General features: G+C 43.8%; 1 protein-coding gene and 1 non-coding gene across 3 annotated transcripts; both read right to left on the bottom strand.

Moving 5' to 3' along the window:
- Window positions 1-1,647: 1,647 nt before the first annotated feature.
- LOC139280026 (eukaryotic translation initiation factor 4 gamma 2-like) lies at window positions 1,648-22,852 on the bottom strand. Of its 2 annotated transcripts, XM_070899454.1 has the most exons (18): window positions 22,810-22,852; window positions 14,651-14,753; window positions 13,384-13,518; window positions 13,195-13,261; window positions 12,963-13,114; window positions 11,297-11,407; window positions 10,170-10,253; window positions 9,985-10,083; window positions 9,758-9,896; window positions 9,479-9,639; window positions 7,673-7,801; window positions 7,248-7,346; window positions 6,016-6,231; window positions 4,922-5,180; window positions 4,193-4,397; window positions 3,403-3,608; window positions 3,109-3,230; window positions 1,648-2,534 (listed from the first exon to the last, which is right to left on the bottom strand). In XM_070899454.1, exons 5-18 carry the CDS (start codon window positions 13,044-13,046, stop codon window positions 2,466-2,468), a joined length of 1,983 nt encoding a protein of 660 aa, XP_070755555.1. In that variant the 5' UTR covers window positions 13,047-13,114; window positions 13,195-13,261; window positions 13,384-13,518; window positions 14,651-14,753; window positions 22,810-22,852; the 3' UTR covers window positions 1,648-2,465. The 2 variants fall into 2 exon arrangements, with proteins under 2 accessions (XP_070755555.1, XP_070755554.1); XM_070899453.1 differs by lacking the exons at window positions 7,248-7,346; window positions 13,384-13,518; window positions 14,651-14,753; window positions 22,810-22,852 and having other exon boundaries at window positions 13,195-13,255.
- Window positions 7,954-8,147, bottom strand: LOC139280455 (small nucleolar RNA SNORD97). Its single transcript, XR_011596706.1, has one exon. It is a non-coding gene; the product is annotated as a small nucleolar RNA SNORD97 (small nucleolar RNA).
- Window positions 22,853-23,200: the final 348 nt, after the last annotated feature.

Here is a 23,200-nt window from a genome sequence, read left to right on the forward strand (position 1 = left end):
TGAAGGGTAGTTAGGACTCAAGATACAGATCAGCCATGATAAAATTGAACAGCAGAGCAGGCTGGAGGGGCTGAACAGCCCACTCCGATGCACAGATGAAGTACCGAGGATCTGTAACAGGGGCAGACAAGTCAGATTTTTGAAATAAACTGGACACGGCTAATCTTTTGGAAAGGGGGACCACCTCATGGTTATGTCTCCACAAATGAAATCAATGAGTTTTCACTGCCCATCATTACAGATTGGTTTACCTTGTGCTTACGGGGTAGGAAAGATTACAAGAGCATGAATCTGGTCACAAGGACAAGTTAAAGAACACAAACGATAATGACGAGCAAGCTTTGGTGATGCAAAGAAATATATTAATCGCTTGCGGAAATCAGTCCGCACCCGGGAGACTGCCACGCTGGGGAGGCGATCAGGAAGAGGCACACTCTTCAACGTCAAGATTATTAAGTCCCTTCAGAGATCAAGCTGGTAATACAAATCCTTATGCGCTGCTTAACATTTTCAGTAGAGTTCCTCGACTTAAACCCATAGTCTCGTGTCTGCAAGTTACAGGACGGCTCAATTGAAAATGTCAGGACTATGAAGTGCTCCCCAATTACTACTTGACTAAAATCCCAAGGATCTAGGCTTTTGCAACATCGATAATGCAAACAAAAAAAGATATTCTTTAATAAGGTGATGTCATTGGGACTACTTCACAGTAGTTTTACTAAACCTTGTCAAGGCAACTCCAATCCTTCGATTAGCTTGGTTCGAACCAAGGCAGTGCAACATATTTTCCACAGATTTCTGCTCAAATCGCCCTCCTCCTCCCCCCATAACCCACAAGAAGTAATTGGGCAGAGATCAGAAGGATGTGATCCCATTGGGGAGCTTGGTTCCCACCTCAGGGCAATGGGCCAATGTTTTAAGACCATGCGTGATGGGGCTTTATAGGCTACTTTCCATCAGTGTTCATCCTCAACTTTCTCATCAATGCAAGACGCTGAAGTCTGGGATGCTCACCTCCCACGTTTGAAACATTGGGGATGCATGAACCCATTTTTTAGTTCGGAATGCCAAGCAAGTTTTTCAATTTTTAAAGCATTTGAATTTTAGATGAAAAAACCAAATTCAAATCTAACCCAATATTAATCAAACTGAAGGAAGCTGGTGCACAAGGGCATCACCCTATTCTAGCCTTGGCAGAAATGTTAAGTTGATAAATGTACACTGAACAATTAGGAATGGTGTAATTCTTCCACGTGTGCACCAACCCTATGGAAATGCAGTTTATTCAGCATGTTACGAGTCATGTCTGCTGCCACGAGGGGTCAATGTACCTCCATCCCCCCAGGAAGCACTTGCATCCATAATGGATAAAAAAAAATAAAAGCATACAACTTTAAAAGCACCATTGAAGTTTACTCTGACCGTGCGTGAAAATTAGATTATTGGCGGTCTCCCACATGATGACACAGCCATAGGAAGCTCAGGAGAAAGAGACCAACCCCAACCTTTGGCAAATTTCCCATGCCCAGATGTGGATAGACCAGGGGGAAAGCAGACAACTGTCTCTTGGTGCAGAGTTAAGTGTCCCATTAAAAAGAATTACCATACAAGAAACACTTAAAAATGAAACCAGTAGGAAAGGAGGTGTCAAGTATCACAATGTTTATTATAGATACAAGTTACTTCTATATAAAATCAGGGCATGTGAACAAGTAGTGAACAACTTGATAAATTAAGTAGGCTTCATTGTGTTACGATCACATACAAGGGGTCCAAAGAAAGGTTCGTTCCATTAATCTCACCATTGAAGTTTTTATTTCCCATCTTAAAACAAGTGCTTTAAGGTCCTTTTTTACCATGCCACAGTAATTATTGTGACAGTAAAGTAGAAATTAAAAACTTGTGCATTTGCCCAGGATGTAGGATTTAAGCATAGTTAACCCAGGCCCAATAGTGGAGGTAGAAATTCAGGCAAATTAATGTTACAGCTGCAACCCACTGATTACAGTTTCCAATTTATTTTCTTAAGTATTTTTTTCTCTTAACAATCCAAAGGGTGGAAAAAAAAATCAAATATTGCAACGACTCAAGTATTTTGCTGAGCAAAGTGCATTTCTACAGTATCTTGGTGCTGCTATTCAGTTCGTAAAAGACCAATTGTAGAACAGCAGCCAACAGCATTGTCTTCATTATAACTACTGCTTGCACCAAGTAAATTTAGGGTTCAGTTATTGCATGCTATTCATAGGTCATGAAGTTGCCTAAAAAGGTACTGTAATCTTAAGATTCAATGGTGCACTACGCTCAAGACATACACTAAAGGTTATGCAGAAGAGATTGAGCCATGAACATGCTCCTGCGCGAAATACTGCCAACAGTGGAATGAATCTCTGCAGTGGTTGGGATGAACACAGTTACATCACAGCAACAGTATATTTGCACAATTTTAAGGCTTTGGCCGGTTTTCAGTCACCTTCCTCCTCTTCAGATTCTTCCTCCTCTGCTGTTTCCAGCCAGGTTAGCCACTGATTTACCTACAAGTCAGATCAGGGTGGGGTTGGTTAATCAAAGAGTAACTCGGCAGAGGCACTGAAACCTCACTTTACAGATTCATAAAAACTTGCAGCACAGGAAGAGGCTGCCATGCGGTCAGTCGTGCCCTTGCTGGACCTTTTAAAAAAGAGCAGTCGTGGTTAAGTCCTCACCCCCCGGTGTGTGTGTGTGTATAGCACGGTCAATGTCCAGACATCCTAGATAGTGGCCAGTTATCCTGCCCATTTATGGGCCATCTGGCATCCACCTGCACTTTAAAGCAACCCACTGCAGGCAAGGTACCGTGGGACATCCCAAACAGTAACAGGGCAAAGAAAATAGGTCCACATTTATCTTGTAGCTACCACACAAATACTCAAGCTTCAACTTGAATGGTTGAGGCTATCGTCTCAGTAAGACCCTTTACTTGTATCCCAAAAATAAGGCGGCAAGTAAGGAAGAGAAACAGGATCTACAAACAAGGTTCCAGTGTTATTTCAGCAGAATCCTGCTCACCTCGTCAGTCCTGAAGAACTGATACCCAACATACAACTGTGCACACCCTCTCCCAGTTACCTGGAATAATGCTTTGCCTTTTCCTGGGAACTCCTGGCTGATATCTTCTTTCCATGCTAAGAAGGCTTCCTCTTCTATTATTTCCATGTCATAAAAGTTCACAAAAAAGCGCAGCAACATACCTGAAAGGCAAGAAGCAGTTCACATGTAAAACAATCAAGCAGCACACCACCATTTCAATTTTAGAACAAGCAATTTAAACATCAGTTTCCAACGAAAGAGATAGGAAGAGAGAGAGAGAGAGAGAGAGAGCACGAGCACGCAGGAGTCTGAAGTGAATGCAGGGAAGCTTACCTTTTGGGAAGTTGTGATTGTAGCAGTGCACCTGCAATGCATATAGGGCGCTAACCTGCAGCTCAGTGTGGTCGTGCAGGAACTTCTGCATTACTGGCTTAAAGGACAGGAGCAGCTGCTTCTCAGGTTCCAACACTTCTTTGGAAGGAACACCTGTTGGGTCAGCACTTTCAGCTGGGGCCATCTTAGAAATGTGCTGCAGGAAGCTGCAGGAGCAAAGGTTCCTCAGTTAATGGAGACTCATGCCCAGCAAGGCAACTGTAACCCAACTTCCTTAGCATCAGAATCAAGGTCATTCACCCCACTGTGAATGTGAAAGCTTAGTCCCATACCCCAGCGCGCTGCCCATAACCCTGTGAATTAGTTCTGTTCCAATCACTAACAGCGGATAAGGCAACACACCCTATAGTTTCGGATACCAGAGGAATGAGTGAATAAATTGGTTTTCCAAGGGATAAAAATTGCCAAGTGGTGTTGGTATTGAGCCGAATATAAAGGGCACAGCCATGGGAGGCAGAGTTGGTAGCCCCCACTTCAAGGTCAGTGGGTTCAAGCCCTCCAGGAACAGAGTACACCAGCTAGGTTGACTTCAGTGCCAGAGGTACTGGCTTCAGATGGGATTTGCATGCTCAGGTGGATGTAAAAGATCGCACGACAGAGGAGCAAGGTCTGGTGCTTTGGGGAGCAGAAATCATCTGCTACATCAGCCTATGCAACATTCCAGGCTCAACATGTTTACACCAGCTTCTCCCCCATCCCAAATGGATAGAAAGCAACTGCTGTCAAGTACCTGGTTAAGAGAATGTTGACAAATCCTTTATCTGTATGCAATTTGGTGGATATGTTATCCTTGATCCACTTATAAATGGCTTGAGGGGATGGGTCATTTTTGATCTGTTCTGCCAACTCTTTCTCCAATTTGAGTAGTGGGAACAGGAAACTGAGTCCTTTCCCCTCCAGAATCTCCAACATGCGATCCTTATTTTGGTCAATCTCTGAAAGCAAAAAAGTGTAAGTGGGTTATATACTAGAACACTGTACAAGTATATTGTAACTGGACAAATGCAATTTGGCAAGACTAAATTTTCACATAGCAGATACCAAGCAACCAACACCTGCCCAATGTTTTGATTTAATACACACAAACCCATAAAATTCAAGTATTAGAACAGCCCCAAACAAATCTACTATGTAAAGTCAAATGCCCAAGGTGGGTTTAAGAATAACTAACTGATAAGGAGATCACCAACTCTTCCATTTCACAGTAACCCAGTTTTTTTGAAAAATCCTGATCAACTCTCTGGATGAAAGCTCAGATAAAATGACAGCCGGGAGGGGGAAAAAAACTAGCGTTACACATCAAGCCCCATTGCTTTGCTCACAAGATAGTCACAGCTCTGTGCACTTGACCATTCCCGTCAAGGACAGTCACTCGATGACAAGAGCAGACTGAATTCTTGCCCCCAATGATCTCCATCCCATCCTACACGTGAGACTATCGGCCCCGTGGAGCACACACCTGGCAGCATCTTCTGCATGTTGACCTTGCTCTGTTGAAAGAGGTCAGTCAGCCACTCTCGATCGTTCAATTTGGCGAGCTGTTGTAGGCAAAGCAGGAATAAGGGGAATTGGGTTCCATTCTCAAAGGGCTGGGCAAGCTCCAGGAGGGTCACAAGCTCAGAGATGACAGCACGTGCTGCATACTGGGCCAAGTACGATTTCACCAGAGGGATATCCCCCTCGAGCTTCGGGCACTGGTCCAATACATTCAGGAAAGCCTGCAAACAAAGTGAACATAAGTCAATTTATACAGAGTACAATATATCCCAATGACACTACATGAACAGAATACCAAACAACTTGCAGGAATGGCCATGAGAGCAGGCAAAGGACAATCACCCTTTGCCATAACCAGCTTCATTAAAAAAGACAGATTATAGTCAACTTTTAAAACCCAGGTAGCTCCCAGTCAAGGGTCAATGCTTTTAAGCAGCATTAAAGATAATATGGCTGCAATAGAAAAAGGAGCAGCTGCTTGAAGGTTCACTGGGTTGATTTCAGAGACGAGGGGGTTGATTTATGAAGATAGGTTGGGCCTATACACATTAGAGTTCAGAAGAATGAGGGGTGATCTTATTGAAACTTGAGGGGGCTCGACAAGGTAGATGTAGAGAATATTTCCATTCAGGGGAAACTAAAACTACAGCAGTCTTAGATTAAAGGGCCACCCATTTAAAACTGAGGAATTTCTTGAGGGTTGTAAATCTACAGAATTCTCTGCCCCAGAGAGCTGTGGAGGCTGAGTCATTGAATATATTTAAGGTGGAGATAGACAGAATTTTAAATAAGGGAGTGAAGGGTTATGGGGAGCAGGCAGGGAAGTGGAGCTGAGTCCATGATCAGATCAGCCATGGTATTAAATGGCAGAGCAGGCTCAAGGGGACAAACAGCCTTATCGAGCTCCTATTTATGTTTTTTTTTAGTTTACTGCACTGGAGGAAGTGCTTTGGTCTGGGGGAAAGAGAATACAGCAAACAAAGTGCACACCTCCACTCATTTGGATATGCCAAAAAGACACTTCAATTCCATTAGAACAAACAAATATTCACTTACTTGCATGAAGTTTTCACCCGTAACAAGCCCCTCCTGTCGGAGTGAATTGATCAGAGTGCTGGCTTGTTCTTTGTCCTCATCTGAGCGATCTAGTGTCTGTACGATCATCTTGCTCAACATTTCCGGCAGGAAAGGCTTTGGAGCCCTCATCTCCTTTACTCCATTGACAGCGTCTTTAATGTTAACATTAGCCAGGTATTCCGTTAGGATAGTCTCCTGCAAAGGAATTGGACCGAGAAACTTCGTAAATGGTGACCATGAAGCTATCGGATTGCCGTAAACACCCATGTGGTTCACTGGATGTCCTTTAGGGAAGGCAACCTGCAGTCTTTACCCAGTCTGGCCTATATGTAACTCCAGACCGACAGCAATGTGGCTGACTCTCAGCTACCCTTCAAAATAACCTAGCAAGCCACTCCGTTGCATCAAATCACTACAAAGTAACACGGACTGCAGCAGTTGAAGGTAGCAGCTCACCACCACCTTCAAGGGCAACAAATGCCATGATTTTGAGTTTCATCGGGGTAGAGGGCATAATGGTATACTAACACCCAAGTATGGTGCCCATTGCAGTCAAGTGTCCCACAGCAACTGTCCTTTTTGACAAACAATGGGTGAACAGAATACATAATAGGAGCAGGAGTAGGCCATACAGCCCCTCGAGCCTGCTCATGGCCGATCTGATCTTGGCATCAACTCCACTTTCCTGCCTGTCTCCACCATGAATATATTCAATGACAGCCTCTACAGCTCTCTGGGGTAGAGAATTCCAAAGCCTCATGATCCTCAGAAGAAATTCTATCTCATCTGAATCTTAAAATGTGAAACTATAGCCCCTTGTCCTAGTTTCACTCCCTTCTTAGGGAAGTACATTCGGCTGCAGTGGCTTCACAAGCATTTGCTAGAGTACTGGTCAACTAACCAAGCTGCAGCAGTGCTGGGATATCATTCAGAACTCAGTCAGCCCAGCATCCTTGGCACCGATAATTCTATCAAGCTGTGCAATGTCTGGAGGCCCTGCACAGCCAGCTCAAATGGAAAAAAACCCAGGCATGCGTGGAATTTTGAATACGCCTCGCACCCAAAAGAGAACGTTTTGTGCCAGCTTTTGAAAACCACCATATTGTTTCTAATCAATGAGGGGGAAGCTAGAGTCTAGCCACAAGTACTTCTTCCATCTCTCCTCCCACCATGCCCCCAACCCAAGAATTTAGTCATCAGCAGTCACTCACGGTCAGTTTTATCAGTTCTTCTTTGGAAGGTGCTTTCTTGTTCTTCACAGGCTTTTCCTGAATGACAGGTGGATTTGTTTTGAGGCCTAGTTGAGGGGGCTAACAAGCAACACACATTACTACTCAAACACACGTAGGTGTTTATAGAAAACATCTCTCTAAACCCTGTTAGAATATACCGACAGACACTAGAAATAAACAAGAACATTAAAGTTGACAATTGATTAAGCCAATCCTTCCAGTGTGAAGCCCTCTCTAATATTTAATGACATCTTCAGTATAGCAAGATATGCCACTTGTGTTTCGATCCACTCAAGTCTTTATTTTTAAAAAAAGGGGGAAGTGTAGCAAAGAGAATCTGATTAAAAGCTAGTTTACTCTGAAAACAAGCTGTCCTTAAGACCCCACAGCAAAACAAACCGTACCTGCCCCAGGGGCGGTGTCTGAGTACGAGGTGGCTGTGCACTTGGTGGGATCATTGTTGGAGTTTGTGGTTGAAGCTTGTGCACCAGAGTTTTATTCAGCAAAAATGACTGTGCAGGCCTCAAACTGATCTGTAAAAAAAAAGGCAAACCTTACCATTACCTGCCCATCTACAAAGACACACAACAGTTAATACAGCATGCAAATATGTGACCGTGCAAAAGGAAGTTTAATACAGGTCCAAAGAACAGCCGGTTACTATGTCAGGCTCAAACTTGAGTGGCTGCCCTCATCGCTCAATTGCGCTCACAGGACACTGGCTAGCTATTCGTAACAGGTGGGGGGGGGGGGGGAAAGGAGAGAGAGAGCAGGGAAGAGAAATGGGCAAGAGAAGGAAGGTCAAGGCAAGTTGAATAGTAAGAATGGCCTGCCAGATTAGTCCTCACAATAACGCGTCTTTGGTTAATCATCGGGCACCCAACCATTGAAAATAGCCAGATTCAGATTACCTCTTCTGCACGGATGTGTCCTTTCGTTAACAAAGGCATGCCTTGGATTGTGTTGGTTGCTGGGAAGAATGTACCTGGTTTTATCCATGGCAATGCTGGTTCCATCACCTGTGTGCCAACACTACGCACTGCCAGGCTCAGCCTCAAAAAGGACACTCACTCAACCAGTAGCTGAGCTGGTAAGAGTCCTGGGCTCCACTCCCTTCCAACATTCGTGCTCTCTTGTCCATCGGCAACCAGGGCCTGAAAGCTGGCTCCTGGAGAGATAGGCACATCCCAAGTGGCAGGAAACTGCTCTCGTGGCACGGTAGAAATAGAATACCCAATAAAGCACAGGACAGCCTCAAACATGCACAAGACCACAGCTGCTCAGCAATGTGAAGTCAGCAGTTTACTGCACATCACCAAGCTGGTTTGCAGACGTGCATCTCTGCTAAAACAAGTCTCCATTTTAAAATTGGATTATTCACCTTCCAAATGACTCCACCGTTACAATGCAAGTGCCAATCTTGCATACCAGCCCCTCCAGAAACATTAACCCTACCTTTTCCTCTGGATGCTGAGCATTTCCAAGATGGTTTTTTATTTCCTGGTACATCCTTGGCATGCACCTCTTGATGCCTCATAGCACAAAAGGTGGAACAGCAAGTAATAGTGCATCAGTTCATTTCTACAAGACGTGTCTTGCAAGTCGGACAGCGCCTTTCCACGCATTCACTCTTTACTACCAACTGCCCTAAAAAGCCCTCATCATTCCAACTAAACCAGAAATCTGGAACACCAAGAACAAAACTAATTGTACACACACTGTTCAACCCGACACCAATTCTGTGTGCTGCACAGGTTCTGCCACCTAGTGAGCCTCAAATCACTAAATTCTAAGCCAGACTTAAAAACACAAGTCTTCAACTGCACAAGGCCTGGAATAAAACAGCCAAGACTTACCTGCTCCAGGCTGTGGGAAGGGAGGGAGGGAGGGAGAAGTAACACTAACTGCTTTCCCCAGCTCAGGTCTAGATTCATTACACCCACCTACACATACCATAGCATCAAGTTGAACCACTTGCAACATCATCCCATTAACTTGCACACAAATGTTACTACATGCAGAGGCTGCATCAAATCCAGCAAGATTGAACACCGCAGCAGCAGTTTTCCTTTTTGAATTACTGGGATAGGCAGTGCTCATTAACAAGTAGTTAGCACAATAATCAACGCAGTTCTAAAAAGGAGAGAAAAAAAAAGTGCATAAATTGTTAACCATTGCACGTTTGTTTGAACAATGCTCTCATTCCTCACCTGATTTGATTTAAGGAAAGACTTGCTTCCCATTTCCCCAAACTGCAACTGAGGTACAACATGCCCGCCATGCCCATTAAAAAGTTGGTTGGAACGATGTCGCCCCATGGTAGGTGAGAATCGGTCTTGAATTACTCCTGGACCAGTACCAATTCCACTACCTGTGAGGCAAGGAAAGTGGAAAATTGAGGCCTTTAGAAAGCTGACCAACGCTATCATTTCTGGGAGAAGTATGATCCTGTAAAAACAGCATGATCCTAAAATCAGACCAACCCTTACCCGGCATTTGTCCAAACATATCAGCAAGCCCTCCAAGCGGGTCTCTGTCAAATTTCCTTCCTGGTGGTATAAAAGGTCCCTCCAGAAAGAAGTCATTCCTCATTCCTTGAGCCATAGGAGGAATAAAAACTCCCAAATCCTGCACACAACACAAGAAGTGTGAGCTACAGTTCCACAAAAAGGAATCCAAGGAGCAAAAGTTCCAGATTCAGAGGCACACAACCCACCTTTCCTGCTTCTTGACGAATCTGGTTTATCGTCTTTGGTCCATTGTCAATAAAAGCCTTGCGAGGAATCCAGCGGTGCTCACGCAACTCCACAGTATCCTGCTCGGGGAAGAGGGAAGGTGTTCAGCCGGTCACGTTTAGAACAGCTTTGAAAAGCAGCTCAAACTCAAAAGCAAACAAGTTACCTGCAACAGGAAACGAATCCTAGCTGGCAATTCCTTATTTTGCATCAAGGAACGCATCCGGGCAAAGTACTGATCCATTAGAGACTAGGAAGAGCAGAAAGTTTCAAATACTGAAATAAGAGTGTCAAGTTGAATTAAACAGTTACATGTGAAATATTCTAAGGCTGACAACACTTTAGTACATCAGCTTCAATTGGGTACAGTAGCAGTTATATTACTGTACTAATAATCCCACCACAGTATTTAATAGGGAATTTAAATAAATCTGAATTAAAAAAAGCCATCAGTATAGGTGACCATGAAACTGTTGAATCGTTGTAAAAACTCATCAGGTTCACTAATGTCTTTTAGGAAAGAAAACCTGCCGTCCTTACTCAGTCTGGCCTATGTGCAACTCCAGACCCACAGCAATGTAGTTGACAACTGCCCGTTGAAATGACCTAGTAAGACACAGTTGTATAGGGATGGGCAATAAATGCTGGGATTGCCAATGCCACCCACATCCAGAGAATGAATAAAACATTCAACTGAAGCTATTTACTGAACATGTCCTTTGCAGCAGGTGGAAGTGTTAGGACACCAAGTGAAGCGCACCAGACTGGTTAGTGTCCATAAACACCAGAAAGCCACAATTATTCAGCTGCACTTCAGAGCTCCCTCCAACAATGTCAGCTTTAGATGTATACCAATCAAGGCAGAGCAGAGCGGCGTCAGAATCTTCAATGCTCATCACTCCACTCCCTCAGAATTAAGCCAAGAATAAAAACCGGAATGACCAAGGCCAGGGCTGAAACACAGCTGGAGCTCAAAGGCTACATCAGCTCACAGTGCCTAGTCACAACTCTCGCAAAGAATCCTTTCCTTAAGAAACTCGCATCTTGACAAATCTGGTTTATTCACATCAGACTCCGAAATAGGGACTGTAAAATGTTCAACCCCAGGGCTTTGGGGGACCTCCTGAAATGCATGCAAGGGTTGTACATGTGAGGGATGGTGCAGGGCTACAGTGCACTGACCTGGCAACAAAGATGGGGCTGGGAACCAATTGGCAATCTTAATACATTATCATTCCCCTGAAGCAATTAAATAAAAGTACATGCAAAACCCCAGCCAGCATACATCCTTACCTTGGCCTTTTCATGGTCTAGTCTAGGTCCTACTGTCCTCATTATCTGACAGAGGCACTCCAAATCCTCCCCCATATCCTTAAGTTGGACTCTCTTCTTCTTTTCCAAAAGCTGGGCACAGGAAATAAAATAGTGCAAAAGCGTTATTATTTACATACATTGAAATTGACCAGAATGACAAGCGATTTAGATCAGTAGAATTTATTTGGGTACCGGAACCCCCGTGAAGAGGCAAACGTGAGTTTATAAATCTGCAGGATATCTTAACGCTTCATAACCAATGAATTGTTTACATGAGCCACAGGCAGCTGTAGATGTGGTTGCTAATGGTGGGCACACTGGAGGATGTTACCCCAGCACCAGGGGGGGGGGGGGGGAAAGAAGGGGCGGAAGAGCTTAAGTTTGAAATGAGACACTGACCAGGAGCCTTGCTTTTGGAGGAGCGAGGCAGGATACAGGGCAACAAACAAGCAAGAGTTTTGGGTGAGCTGATGTTCATGGAGGGAGGCTGGCAAGGAGAACATTATCTTCCCTCCAGACTTTAAGACAATCAACATGCTTCAGCAGCAGCAGGCCCAAGGATTGGAGGTGGGAATTAGGCAGCCTTGGATGGAAGTATGGTTCAGAAACTCAGCTGAAGGTCAAACAGGGCAGAGGGTGTCCTCTGGTTCCTCCTCATTTCAGTGTCTGGGGTAAAGGAGGGAGAAAGAGAGATTTCAGCTGGAGTAAGTTCAGCCTCAAAAAACAGATATCAGACAAGTTGTTTGATGGTACAGAGGCAGTGGAAGTGATGAAGCAGAGTTGTGCATCCGCATAAACGCAGAAGCATTAACTAGAGGGAGAGAAGACGACAGATAAGTGAACAGTTATTGCACAGCTATTAACCGGACTCCCGATGGAGGTGCCAAGGGGCAAGCAGGATTTTACAGGGCAGGGAGGTGTGTGTTGAAGTTGGGAGCTTGTAGAGGGAAAATAAATGAGGCCAGAAAGGAGGGCTTTGAAATAAATGAATTGTGAAAACCATGGAGAGGTTTAGCAGCAGAGGGTGGCAATGTTGAGGGCAGAAATAGGCCATCTTTGTGAACAACAGGATGTGGGGTTTGATGCTCAACTCGGGGCCGAAGAGGATACTAATTTCAGAAGGTTCCAAACCATGAAATGATAGAAGAAAGCTATGACGAGCATAAAAGAAGAATCCAGATGGCACCCATTCAAGTCTCATTACTAGCTTTCACCAATCATTCCACACTTTAGCCAGTGCCTTCTTGCACAATGGATCATGGAACACCCACTACCCCCATTCTTCCCTAGCACCAACTCAGTCTCCACGGGGTATCCACTTCAAGGCCGTCAGTTTTTAAAACTTCTCCATCTCCGCAACCATGTCCCAGCATTCATCTTCCAGACCATCTTTTGTCACTATGCACCGTCTCTGGAACTCTACTACACACCCCCCACAGCACTTTTCAAAAGCCCCCTAAACCCTTTGTTGTTCCCACTGACTTCTTCCCATCCCAGATTTTCCTTCTTTAAGCGCAAAAATGTTCCAACTAATAAAGTCTTCATACAAATAGCATTTTTGTACATACAATGCAAACAGAGCCATCAATTACATGGAGTTAGTGTTGCTGGCCAGCAACAGTCTCACATGGGCTGAGTCACTTACTGTTTTGATGCACTTATGAAGGATAGATTCGTGGATAAGATCAAGTTTGCCAAGCTCTCCAATGAATTTGATGTTGCCCAGCATTTTGATCTTGGCAATAGCCCGCTGCTCTTCCTCTTCATTTGAGAGAGGGCCATCATGCTTGTCATAGACTATAAATAAAACAAAGAGTTTTAACAAAATATTGCACAGCCATGCAAGCATGGTAATCAGTGTTTTACAGTATACTCACTATCGACATTTCTGGTACGGTTTTCAAATTCATCTTGAAGTTTTGAAATTAAAAGGCGTCTGAATGTCTGGAAAAAGAGAGACTGATCAGTACACGATAGGCTGCATTCACTAGTTAAAAGACATTGGCACACACAGAATCCAATTGGTCTCAGCCAGCTAGGTGCGAGGTTAAATGGACGTTGCTTACCGTACTTTGCTTGTGATGTTGCAGCAAACCCTCTGGACTTGGGCCATCAAAGTTAGGAGCATCCTCTGCTAGACGCAGACATAACTGAGCATACAGTGAGCTATACTTGGGCTCTTCAAGGGCTTTGTCTACTATCTGTGGTAGAGAAACATTCCAAATCAAGGCTACTGGCATCTCAGTGCTGAGTCACATTGTAATTCAACCAATTTCCCTCTTCATCTATCACCCCACTGAGACCCACAAATCCCAACTGCAACTGTTCGATTAACATAACTACATATACAGGACAGAGTCAGGAACATTTCTAGACTGGCAGATGAACCCTGCAATCGGAGGGGACAAATGGAGGCATTACAAAAGCCAGGAAAGCCACCAAGTAGGAAGAAATTTCTGCATATGAAACTTGCATTTCTTTTGTAAATCGGGCACATTCACAAATGCAAGTGACTCCCTATCGACAAGAGGTTCTCATTTTATGAGAGAATGTGGAACTCTTAACTAATGCATCCCTCCCACACCAATCGCGAGGCCCCGCTCAGGCCGCTCACCACCTCCCGCTGGAAGAGATATTGCGCACATCCAACAAATTAAAGGGAACATTGCTCTCAACTACACGGAGTGGTCGAGACAAATAGCATAGATGTTTTCAAGGGGAAGCTAGATACTTACTTGAGGGAGAAAGGGGTAGAATCAGTGCACTGGAGCTGCATTTGTCCCAGAATTCGCCATATGTACACACTACAGGCACACAAAACCCTATGGTGAAAGCCTCCTTGATCACATGCGTGGGGGGGGGGGGGGGGGGGGGGGGCGAGACTTTGCTGCCCCACAAATTGCAATGTCATCGATATACACCATTAAAATTGGCAAACGTTCATTGGAAGCCATCTTAATGACGATGTTTCCACTTGTGGTGGATTACAAAACTAAGGGGCGCTAAATACAAGACAGCCACTAATAAATCCAACAGGGAATTCAGGAGAAATATCTTTACCCAGAAAATGGTGAGAATGTGGAACTTGCTACCAGAGTGGTTGAGGCAAATAGCAGAGATGCATTTAAGGGCAAGCTCAATTAAGACATGAGGGAGAAAGTAATAGGATATGTTGATAGAGGGAGATGGCTTGTGTGGAGCAGAAACCTGTTGGGCCAAATGGCCTGCTTCTGTGCTGTAACATTCTTTGCAACTAGTTTATGAGATTGCTATTCCTGTGTCATATGTTATTTTAATAAAAGTAATCAGCACATGCTCTGGAAACCAACTCACCAGTAAAATGATCCCTTTTAGGACCAGTTTAGAGTCTACGCCCACATTGAGGAGCTCAAGGCATAACTTGTCAAACTTTTCTGGAGTAAGCTTGTTCAAAATGCTGAAAGTGAAAAAAAGATTAATGCTTCCGACCTTTAAATTCAACTTTCAATCGCTCCATTTTATATTTGATGAAATTTTCAGAGGCATTTTTCATTAACCTGCCACATTTATGACTCAATCTCTCCTAAAGATGGTATCAAAAAGCCATCAGAACACTGAGTTACCAAACATCCATACAACGTCACAGGCTTACTGCAGTGTCGCATCAACAACTACATGGTATTGAAAACAAATGGTACTGCTTTCACGATTTAAAAAAGGCAAGCGTGTCCAGTTTCAAATGTAGACCCTTCTCCAGAACACCAAAAGATCCATCACCAAGTCAGTCTTCTCTTCATACGCTGAAAAAACCATTTCCAGCACTTAGCATCCATGTTTACGGATTGTAAAACTATTAGATTATGGGGATTGTGCATTGTTAAAGCACTAGTATATTAATTAGTATCAATGTCCTCAAATGTTTCCAAAACTCTAGCTTGACAAGCAAGCTGAAGCATTTCATTGGTTTCATACAGGCTCAGTCATGCATGAACCATAGCCACAAACTACATTCAGCAAGTCTTATCGCCCATCATTCTGCTAAAAATCAGTATTGGAACCCTGGGTGGTGGTTTGACCACCATCAGCACTTAGCAGCTATTCGCTTACCATTACATAGGATATACACTGACATTTAAGCTCCACTCCAGTCTTTCATCTAAATCCAACATAACCCTCTATTCCCTGCTCTTTCATATGCTTGGCTAGCCTTCCCTTAAATACATCCATACTATTCACTTCAACCACTCCCTGTGGAAGCGAGTTCCACATTCTCACTAGGTAAAGAAGTTTCTTCTGAATTCCCTATTGGATTTCTTGGTGACAATCTTATATTGATGGCCTCTAGTTATGCTCTTCCCCACAAGTTGAAACACACACCTTGTATCCACCCCACCAAAACCTTTCTAATTTAAAAGACCTCTATAGGTCACCTCCCACCCCCCCCAGCCTGTTCATCCTTTCTGGGTATATACATCCTCACATTTCTGGTAGCATCCTTATTAAATCTTCTTTGCACGCTCTCTAGTGCCTCTATATCCTTTTTATGTTATGGCAACCAGAACTGGGCGTAGTGCTCCAAGTGCAGTCCAAGGTTAGATACAAGTTTAGCATAACTTCCCAATTATATACCATTAAGTACTCAAGAATTCTTTTCAATACTGGAGGTTAGCTTTGTACTGGACCATTTTAGAGAATGGGTTTGAAAAGTTAGTTCAAAAAAAGCAGAATGAACAGTGGCTAGTTAACATTAAAAAAAGTGCCAGTTCCATATAATTAAGGTAGATAACTGGATGGGATTGTTGGCAGCAGTGCAATTGCAGACTGCAAATGACATTTTAAACTGCAAGAACAAAACGGCGACAGACGACCAACTTAACCATGATTGGATAAACAGCAAGAATAAACTTGAAACTTAGGCATTAGCATTGCACAACATCAGTAGCAATAGTGCTTTCAATCTTGCACACAAGTCGGTGCAAGAGGAAAAAGTCAGGTACATCCAACTTTGTTGCGTGTTTCAATTTACTGCCAAGGAAACGAACAGACCACCAAAAAAGGCACTGTACAATCGAAGTAAATCAAGTTTGGCACTTGCAATGGAAATGTCAGGACATGCCGACAGTGACTCCTTAGCAAACAAAGGCTGGATCCCCACAATTCACCATCCCTCAGAACTAAAGTTCACGGCTGCCATTAAATCGGTCTCCAAGCTCCACACCAATATCAAACAATAGGCACAGTTTAACAGATCAACCAATCACCATTAAGTGATGCAATGCACAAACTATGCACTGCTTTCCTCAATTCTCTTGAAAGCCAAGGCTATCCGGCAGTTGAAATGCTGCAGTGTGTCCCAACCTGTCTGAGAACAGATTAAACACAGGATGTTGAAACCAGAGTCCACAGTTCACGCATACCACAGCCATTACAATAGGATCCATTTGAACAAGACTCTGGCCAGGCTTATGTCTGCAATTCACAATCGTGGCATCATGGGAGATAGCAAGCAGTGATTTAATTGAAACATAGAAGATCCCGAGGGGGATTGGCAGGGTAGATGCCGAGAGACTTTCCCTTGGCTGGAAAGTCTAGAATTAGAGGGCCATAGTCCTAAATGGCCAACCCCTTATCCAGAGGCTGAGATGAGGAGGAATTTCTTCATTCAGGAGGTTGTGAATCTTTGGAATTATCTGCCCCAAAGGGCTGTGGATGCTGAGTCAGAGCATATCCAAGGCAGAGATCAATAAATTTTTGGAATCTAGGAATGGGGATCGGGCAGGAAAGTGTTGAGGTAGATCAGCCATGATCTTACTTAAATGGCAGAACAGGCTCGAGGGGCCATATAGCTTTTCCTGCTCCTAATTCTTATGTTCTCATTAACTGGGGGGGGGGGGGGGGGGGTTTGAATAAAGATTGGGACAGCAAAATAAGAGCAAATTTAGCCACAGACCTGAGAACAGACTGCCCACCCCCATTGGCTACTACATATTCAGAAAAATGTGCTTTTTTTTTAGGCTCAACTGCAAATCACACCCATTAGAATCAAATCCTCATACTCCCCAGGAACATGTTCTTCTCCTGCCAGCTATTGAAGCATGCAATTTGGAAACTAACTAATCAGAGTGCTCCACCTTACAAGATTTCCCAACTTTAACCCCTGTTCATTGAGCCCACTGTTTGAGAGATTTGTTGTATTCCCTACATTACAACATACTCAGTTGTAAGGCACTTTAGGCCATGAAAGGTGCTATACAAATGAAAGTTTTGTTCTTTTAGACAGATGTTGCCCCTGGCTGGAGTGTCTAGAACTAGGGGGCAGTGTCTCAGGATAAAGGGTCAGCCATTTAGGACTCAGGGTTGTGGATGCTCAGTCATGGAGTATATTCAAGATAGATACAAGAAATTGGACGGAAAGGTGGAGTTAAGGTAGATAAGCCATGATTTTATTGCAGGCTCGCGGGGGCAAATGTTACTTATGTACCTTGTAACATTACTCCCTTAAACAAAAACATTGCATTTACCTACAACAGTGATTATATGTTCATGCAAATTCATTGGCTGCAAAGCATGTCTGGAGGACATACAGGGTCATGCCTTCCACAGCCACTCCAATGTTTTTGCAGGAAGTATGCCTGGCTACAATTCTTCAATCAAGGCTCACACACGAATAATTACCACCCCCAGGGGAGATACCCAGCAAAAAGCAAAAGGACCCCTACTCACCATCTATCCAGGCAGAACATGATTTTTTAAAAAACATGCCTTTTCAAGCACAATGTAACAATGGCAATGCTGCTCATACAGAATAATGACCTAATTTAAAAGCAGCAGAGTTCTTCCAGTGTCAATAACCATCAGTTCAGGTCCATCAGCATTTACAGGTGAATAGCACTGAAAGGCAAGCTGGCAGCATGGAAGTGGCTCATCGAGCTCCTCGTAAAACAGATTCTCACATTTCGGTCAAGTCGGAAACTGCGACAAGACTCCATGGAGCACAAATGGTCAGCAAGTTGATCTTGAGCAAACAGGCACCGGCAAAAGTGAAGTCACGGTTGTAAAGTAGGCAGCCAACTGGTGCACAGCAAGGCCACACACACAGGATGTGACCAGATAATCTGTTGGCTGAGGGATAATGTTGACCAGATCACAATGCATGCGCTGAAGTCAGATTTCCAACACTAAATTCTCGCATAAAGCAGAGACTTGGCGAGTAGCATGCTCAAGTTAGACAGCGCAGAGATACCCATTAAAAATTGGATTGGATTTCTAACACCAGTACGTTGCTGCACGAAATTGAAAGCGGCGAAGTTTTATGCTACCAATAATCTTTTTCTTGCTAGATAAAAGACCAGGGACACAACAGCCACCACAAGCATTAATTCTTGCCACAAACTACAGGCCAGTGGCTACACTAACATAGCATCAACAGTCTCCATTTATTCAGAAATGAGCATCATGATTTGTACATCAATTTGCTGTGACTGAGCTCAAACTCAAGCATCTGGTGTTGAATTTTTTTTTTTATATAAAGTGCTCTCTGAAAATAAATTAAGCCCACAAATGTTATAACATTCTATGAAGTGGCTGGAGTTATTGGTGCATGTCAGAGATGCAACCTTTAATTCAGCATAAATTAAGCTACTGAACGTAAAGCAATAGCTAGATAGAAGTCGCATGACCAATTTCTACTGTCTGATCCTGCTGCCAAGGGAATGTTCCAACAGCCAAATCACAAGGCAGCTGTGACTCCACTCGACTTGGAGCAAGTAACTTCAGAACTAAGAGCACTGGCAAGATCAATTATTTGCGCCTCGACATTCAACAGGCCAGAAGGAAGCCTTTCCTGCTTGTGTGCTCCAAATTACTCCACGCCAAGTTAACACTTCCAAACAGAAGGCATCAAGGCCAGCAAGCTGATTGCACATGTGAAGAGACAATACTGCAGGTACGCCTATCTTGTACTTAACAGCAAGAGGATAATCAACTACTTTGAGTGAGCTAGTTGTGAACCAGTCCAAACCCAATTGGACTCCGCCCCTTTATCAGCACATTAGCTACTGAAGCCTTCATCAGTTGCCTGTGTTACCTCCAGACTGGCCTATTCCATCGAGCCTGCACCGCCATTCAATGAGTTCATGGCTGAACATCCAACTTCAGTACTCCATTCCTGCTTTCTCACCATACCCCTTGATTCCCCCTAGTAGCAAGGACTACATCCAACTCCTTTTTGAACTCCTTTTCCAACACGCTCCTCTCATCAGCCATCCTCCGCAAACTGCCATCCACCATCACCCCTGTGCTCGATGACCTACATTGGTCCTTGGTTAAGCAAGGCATCAATTTTTAAATTTTCATCTCCTCCTCCCCTTCCCTAAAATCTCTCCATGGCCTTGCTCCTCCTCCCTCCAGCTCTAGAATCCCCTCCCTTAACCTCTCTATGCTCTTAAGATGCTTCTTAAAAACACTGACCAAGCTTTTGGTCTTCTGCCCCAATTGTTATACGGCTTTTGTTTTACATTCCCATGAAGTACCTTGTGACATTTTGCTACTTTGAAAGATACAAAATATTATAAGTTGTTGCTGAATTAGGTACGGCAGTATTATGCCAATCCCAAATCTACTAACAGGCAGATTCGTCAAACCGCACCACGATCAGCATCCATAAAACAGTGTAGGGTTTGAGAAAAAAATACAAGGTGCAGAATTTCAGGGGGCCTCAAATTTGGAATCTAAGCAGCATTTTATCAAAGATTTAACTCAGGTTGCCCTTTAATGGGGTCAGATTATAAAATAGGCTATGAACCAGCTTCACCATACTGATACAAGAAGCCTAGCAATTAAATTCAAATACAAACATCCTGTGATTTGTTCAAATAGGTTTTTGATTAGCAACTCAATTCAGGAGTAGGCCATTCGGTCCACCGAGCCCACTCCGCCATTCAATATCATGGCTGTTGATCTACCTCAACTCCACTATCCCTCGATTCCCTTAATAGCCAATAAATTTATCGATCAGTCTTCTCAAAGACAGCCTCCACAGCCCTCTGCTGTAGAGAATTCCAGAGTCACCAGTAGAAATTTCTCCATATCTCAGTCCTAAATGCCCAAGTCAAAGCCAAAACAAGGCTATTCTGCCATCTTCTGAACGAGGATGTGAAGAAACCCAAAAACTGAAGTAGGACCGTTGCTCACTCCCCAAACATGCTATGAATTTACTGATAGCTGGCAAGTAGCCACATACAAAAGTGACTAAGGTAAATAAGCCGCCCCCCCCTCCAAAAACTGCAACCAATGCGGCCTCAATTCCAATGACAGAAAGGCCATTTCCCATATGGTCCACATTATTAGTTCGATCTCTTGTCTGTGCTGGGTTAGCTATTCATTGGCAGCACGATTTAGCTCCAGATGGGGGAAAAAAGAGGATTAAAGTTCCCAACAGCTTGGCTGAGAGCTCTCCCCAACCTGTCAAATAAGCCGCCAAGTTTTGGGCTCAACTGTGGTCAAGTGACCAGTAGCCATGGAGTGACATGATGGCAGGAGACTGCACTTGGGGTGGGGGAATAGGGAAAATACTTACGAGCAATGTTTCAGCTATGGCAAGTGCACAGCTGCGCAGTAATGTTAAAGGTCCTGCGCATGTGCAGAAAAGAGGGACTGTGCAGAACAAAGTTGCAGGGAACACTGCTTACATGATGATCATCCAATGCAGTTTAATTTGCTGCTCGAAGGCAATAGTCCTAAATTGCTGCAAGGATCAAATTTTAAAAGTTTAAAGTTCCCCAGGGCATCATATTTGGAATTGGCAAGGCCCGCAGATATTGCTTCCCACAGGATCAATTCAGAAACAGCAGGAAGGACAGATGTTGCTTCAAATTTCCTGCACAAAAATCAGTAATACATCTTCACTAAATATTTAATCTAAGCAAAACCAGGCAATGAGCTAACACTGTAATTAGACAGGAGTAGCCCCGATCTTTACTCCAGCTTTACTAAATCCAGTTAGTCTCTCTAGCTCATTACATTTTTAAACATGGAGGGGACATGCTGAATATATAAAACAGGATCATACATGGGGGAATGAAAAGCCAGTAGCACACACCTCAAGACCATGATACTGCTATTGTTTACCAAATGACGTTGAGAATATTCCACTTTATGTTAGAAAATCATCCTGGGAGCCAGGATTAGGTAGGAGGCCATCCAGCCCCTCGAGCTTCTTTCACCGTTCACTTAGATCACAGCTGATCTGTATCTCAACTCCATATTGCAATCTTGGTTCTGTAACCCTTAATACCCTTGCCCAACAAATCTCAAATGCAGTTTTGACACTTACAATTGCCCCTCCAACCTTAACAGCTTTGGGGGTGGGGCAGGGAGAAAGAAAGAGTTCCAGGTGCACAATTAGAAAGCTAACATTTTAATAAACTTACCCTCTGACTTTCCGGAAGATTCCATCTTGTCGTTCTTTCTCATTTAAGGAGTTGGCATCTCGTTTAGTGCTTTACGAAGGAACCCATCTCTGACCGCTAGGCCCTGGGGTTTCCCCCAGGAACCGGCTGCAGAGAGATAGGAACAAAGTCTATAGCAGCAGCTCAACATAAAAGATTGCTATTTGATCTAGGTGCAGTTTGGGAATCAAGACGCTCTGGTTAACAAAATGTTGCAATAGCTCAGTCAGGAAAGGAAGCTCCCAATGACAACTCAAAGCAGAATAACCCACCACAAAGCTTATCATGGTAAAGATGGTAACAGGGCAGCGCCCCTGCTCTCATACCCAACGACTTTCTAGCACCTTACTTGCCAGGAAAGCATGCAAGTGCTGGAACGCACTGCTTGAAAGCAGATTCAATAGTAACTTCAAAAGGGATTTGGATATATACTGGAAAAGGAAGAGTTTGCAGAGTATGGAGAAAGCACAGGAGGAGTGGGACTAATAGCTCTTTCAAAGAGCCAGCACAGGCATAATGGGCCAAATGGCCTCAGTTCGTGCTGAGATATGTTATATGCAGGTATCTCAAAAGGACAGGATTAGGAACAGCTACCACAGTGAGGTACTATACCGTTCTACCAAGCACCTCAAGAGGGCAATACAAATAGGGAGAAAAACCCCACAAGAATGGAATGACAAAGCTGGATGTCAACATTAGCTACCAGAGTATATCCAATAGATATTTGTACACACCCACTATTTTGAAGCCAGTAACATTTTACATCAGTTTACAATTTGCAGTAGCCGCTGCCCATTAAGTAGAAAATAAAAGATTGGTGGCACATCTAACTTAATACACATGGGCTTCTGCTCCTAGTTAAAAAAGGAAACTCCCATTGCAGCACAGCCAAACCAAAAAGCACAAACCTTTCCTCATATTAAACATATTGCAGCTATGAAAAAAATTAATTTAGGCGAGCTACAACTTCACAAAACGTATACGGCTCGTCTTGGCCGGAGCCTGGTGAGGACTTCAGCTTTGACACTACAAGGTGAACGGGCCTTGCTGGGAGTTAACAATTACCTGTTGCTGGCAGTCTTGGGATAGTGCTGAGGCGCACCCCTACCTCCTCCTCCGCCCGAAGAAGCACTAGAAAGACCAGAACATATATATTTAAGCTCAGAGATTAACAACCACTACATTAACTAATCTACTGCCACCCACACTAAGGCACTTCACACCCAGACATCTCAGTAATATCACTGGCATTGAAGGCTCAATGTTATTCTAGCCATCAATTCCAGTTCCTCTGGCTGAGGGAATCTGCCCATCGCCATAGAGGCCAGTCACCTGCTCAAAACTGGGACTATGCAATGGCAAGCAATCACTGCCAGTAATCGAGCTTGGGTCAGGATGATGCACAAAATATTGACTTCAAACACCTGGTATAAAGCAGATACCATTAAGTCGCACT

Source organism: Pristiophorus japonicus, chromosome 14, assembly GCF_044704955.1.
Source record: "Pristiophorus japonicus isolate sPriJap1 chromosome 14, sPriJap1.hap1, whole genome shotgun sequence".
NCBI lineage: Eukaryota > Metazoa > Chordata > Chondrichthyes > Pristiophoridae > Pristiophorus > Pristiophorus japonicus.

Excerpts from the sequence above, each read along its gene's own strand:
- LOC139280026 (XM_070899454.1), bottom strand. The coding sequence starts at position 13,046 with ATGCTGGGCAACATCAAATTCATTGGAGAGCTTGGCAAACTTGATCTT. Across the intron at positions 10,254-11,296 it reads TAGACCATGAAAAGGCCAAG|TCTCTAATGGATCAGTACTT; the intron begins GTAAGGATGTAT and ends TGCTCTTCCTAG. Across the intron at positions 4,398-4,921 it reads CATGCAGAAGATGCTGCCAG|AGATTGACCAAAATAAGGAT; the intron begins GTGTGTGCTCCA and ends TTTTGCTTTCAG.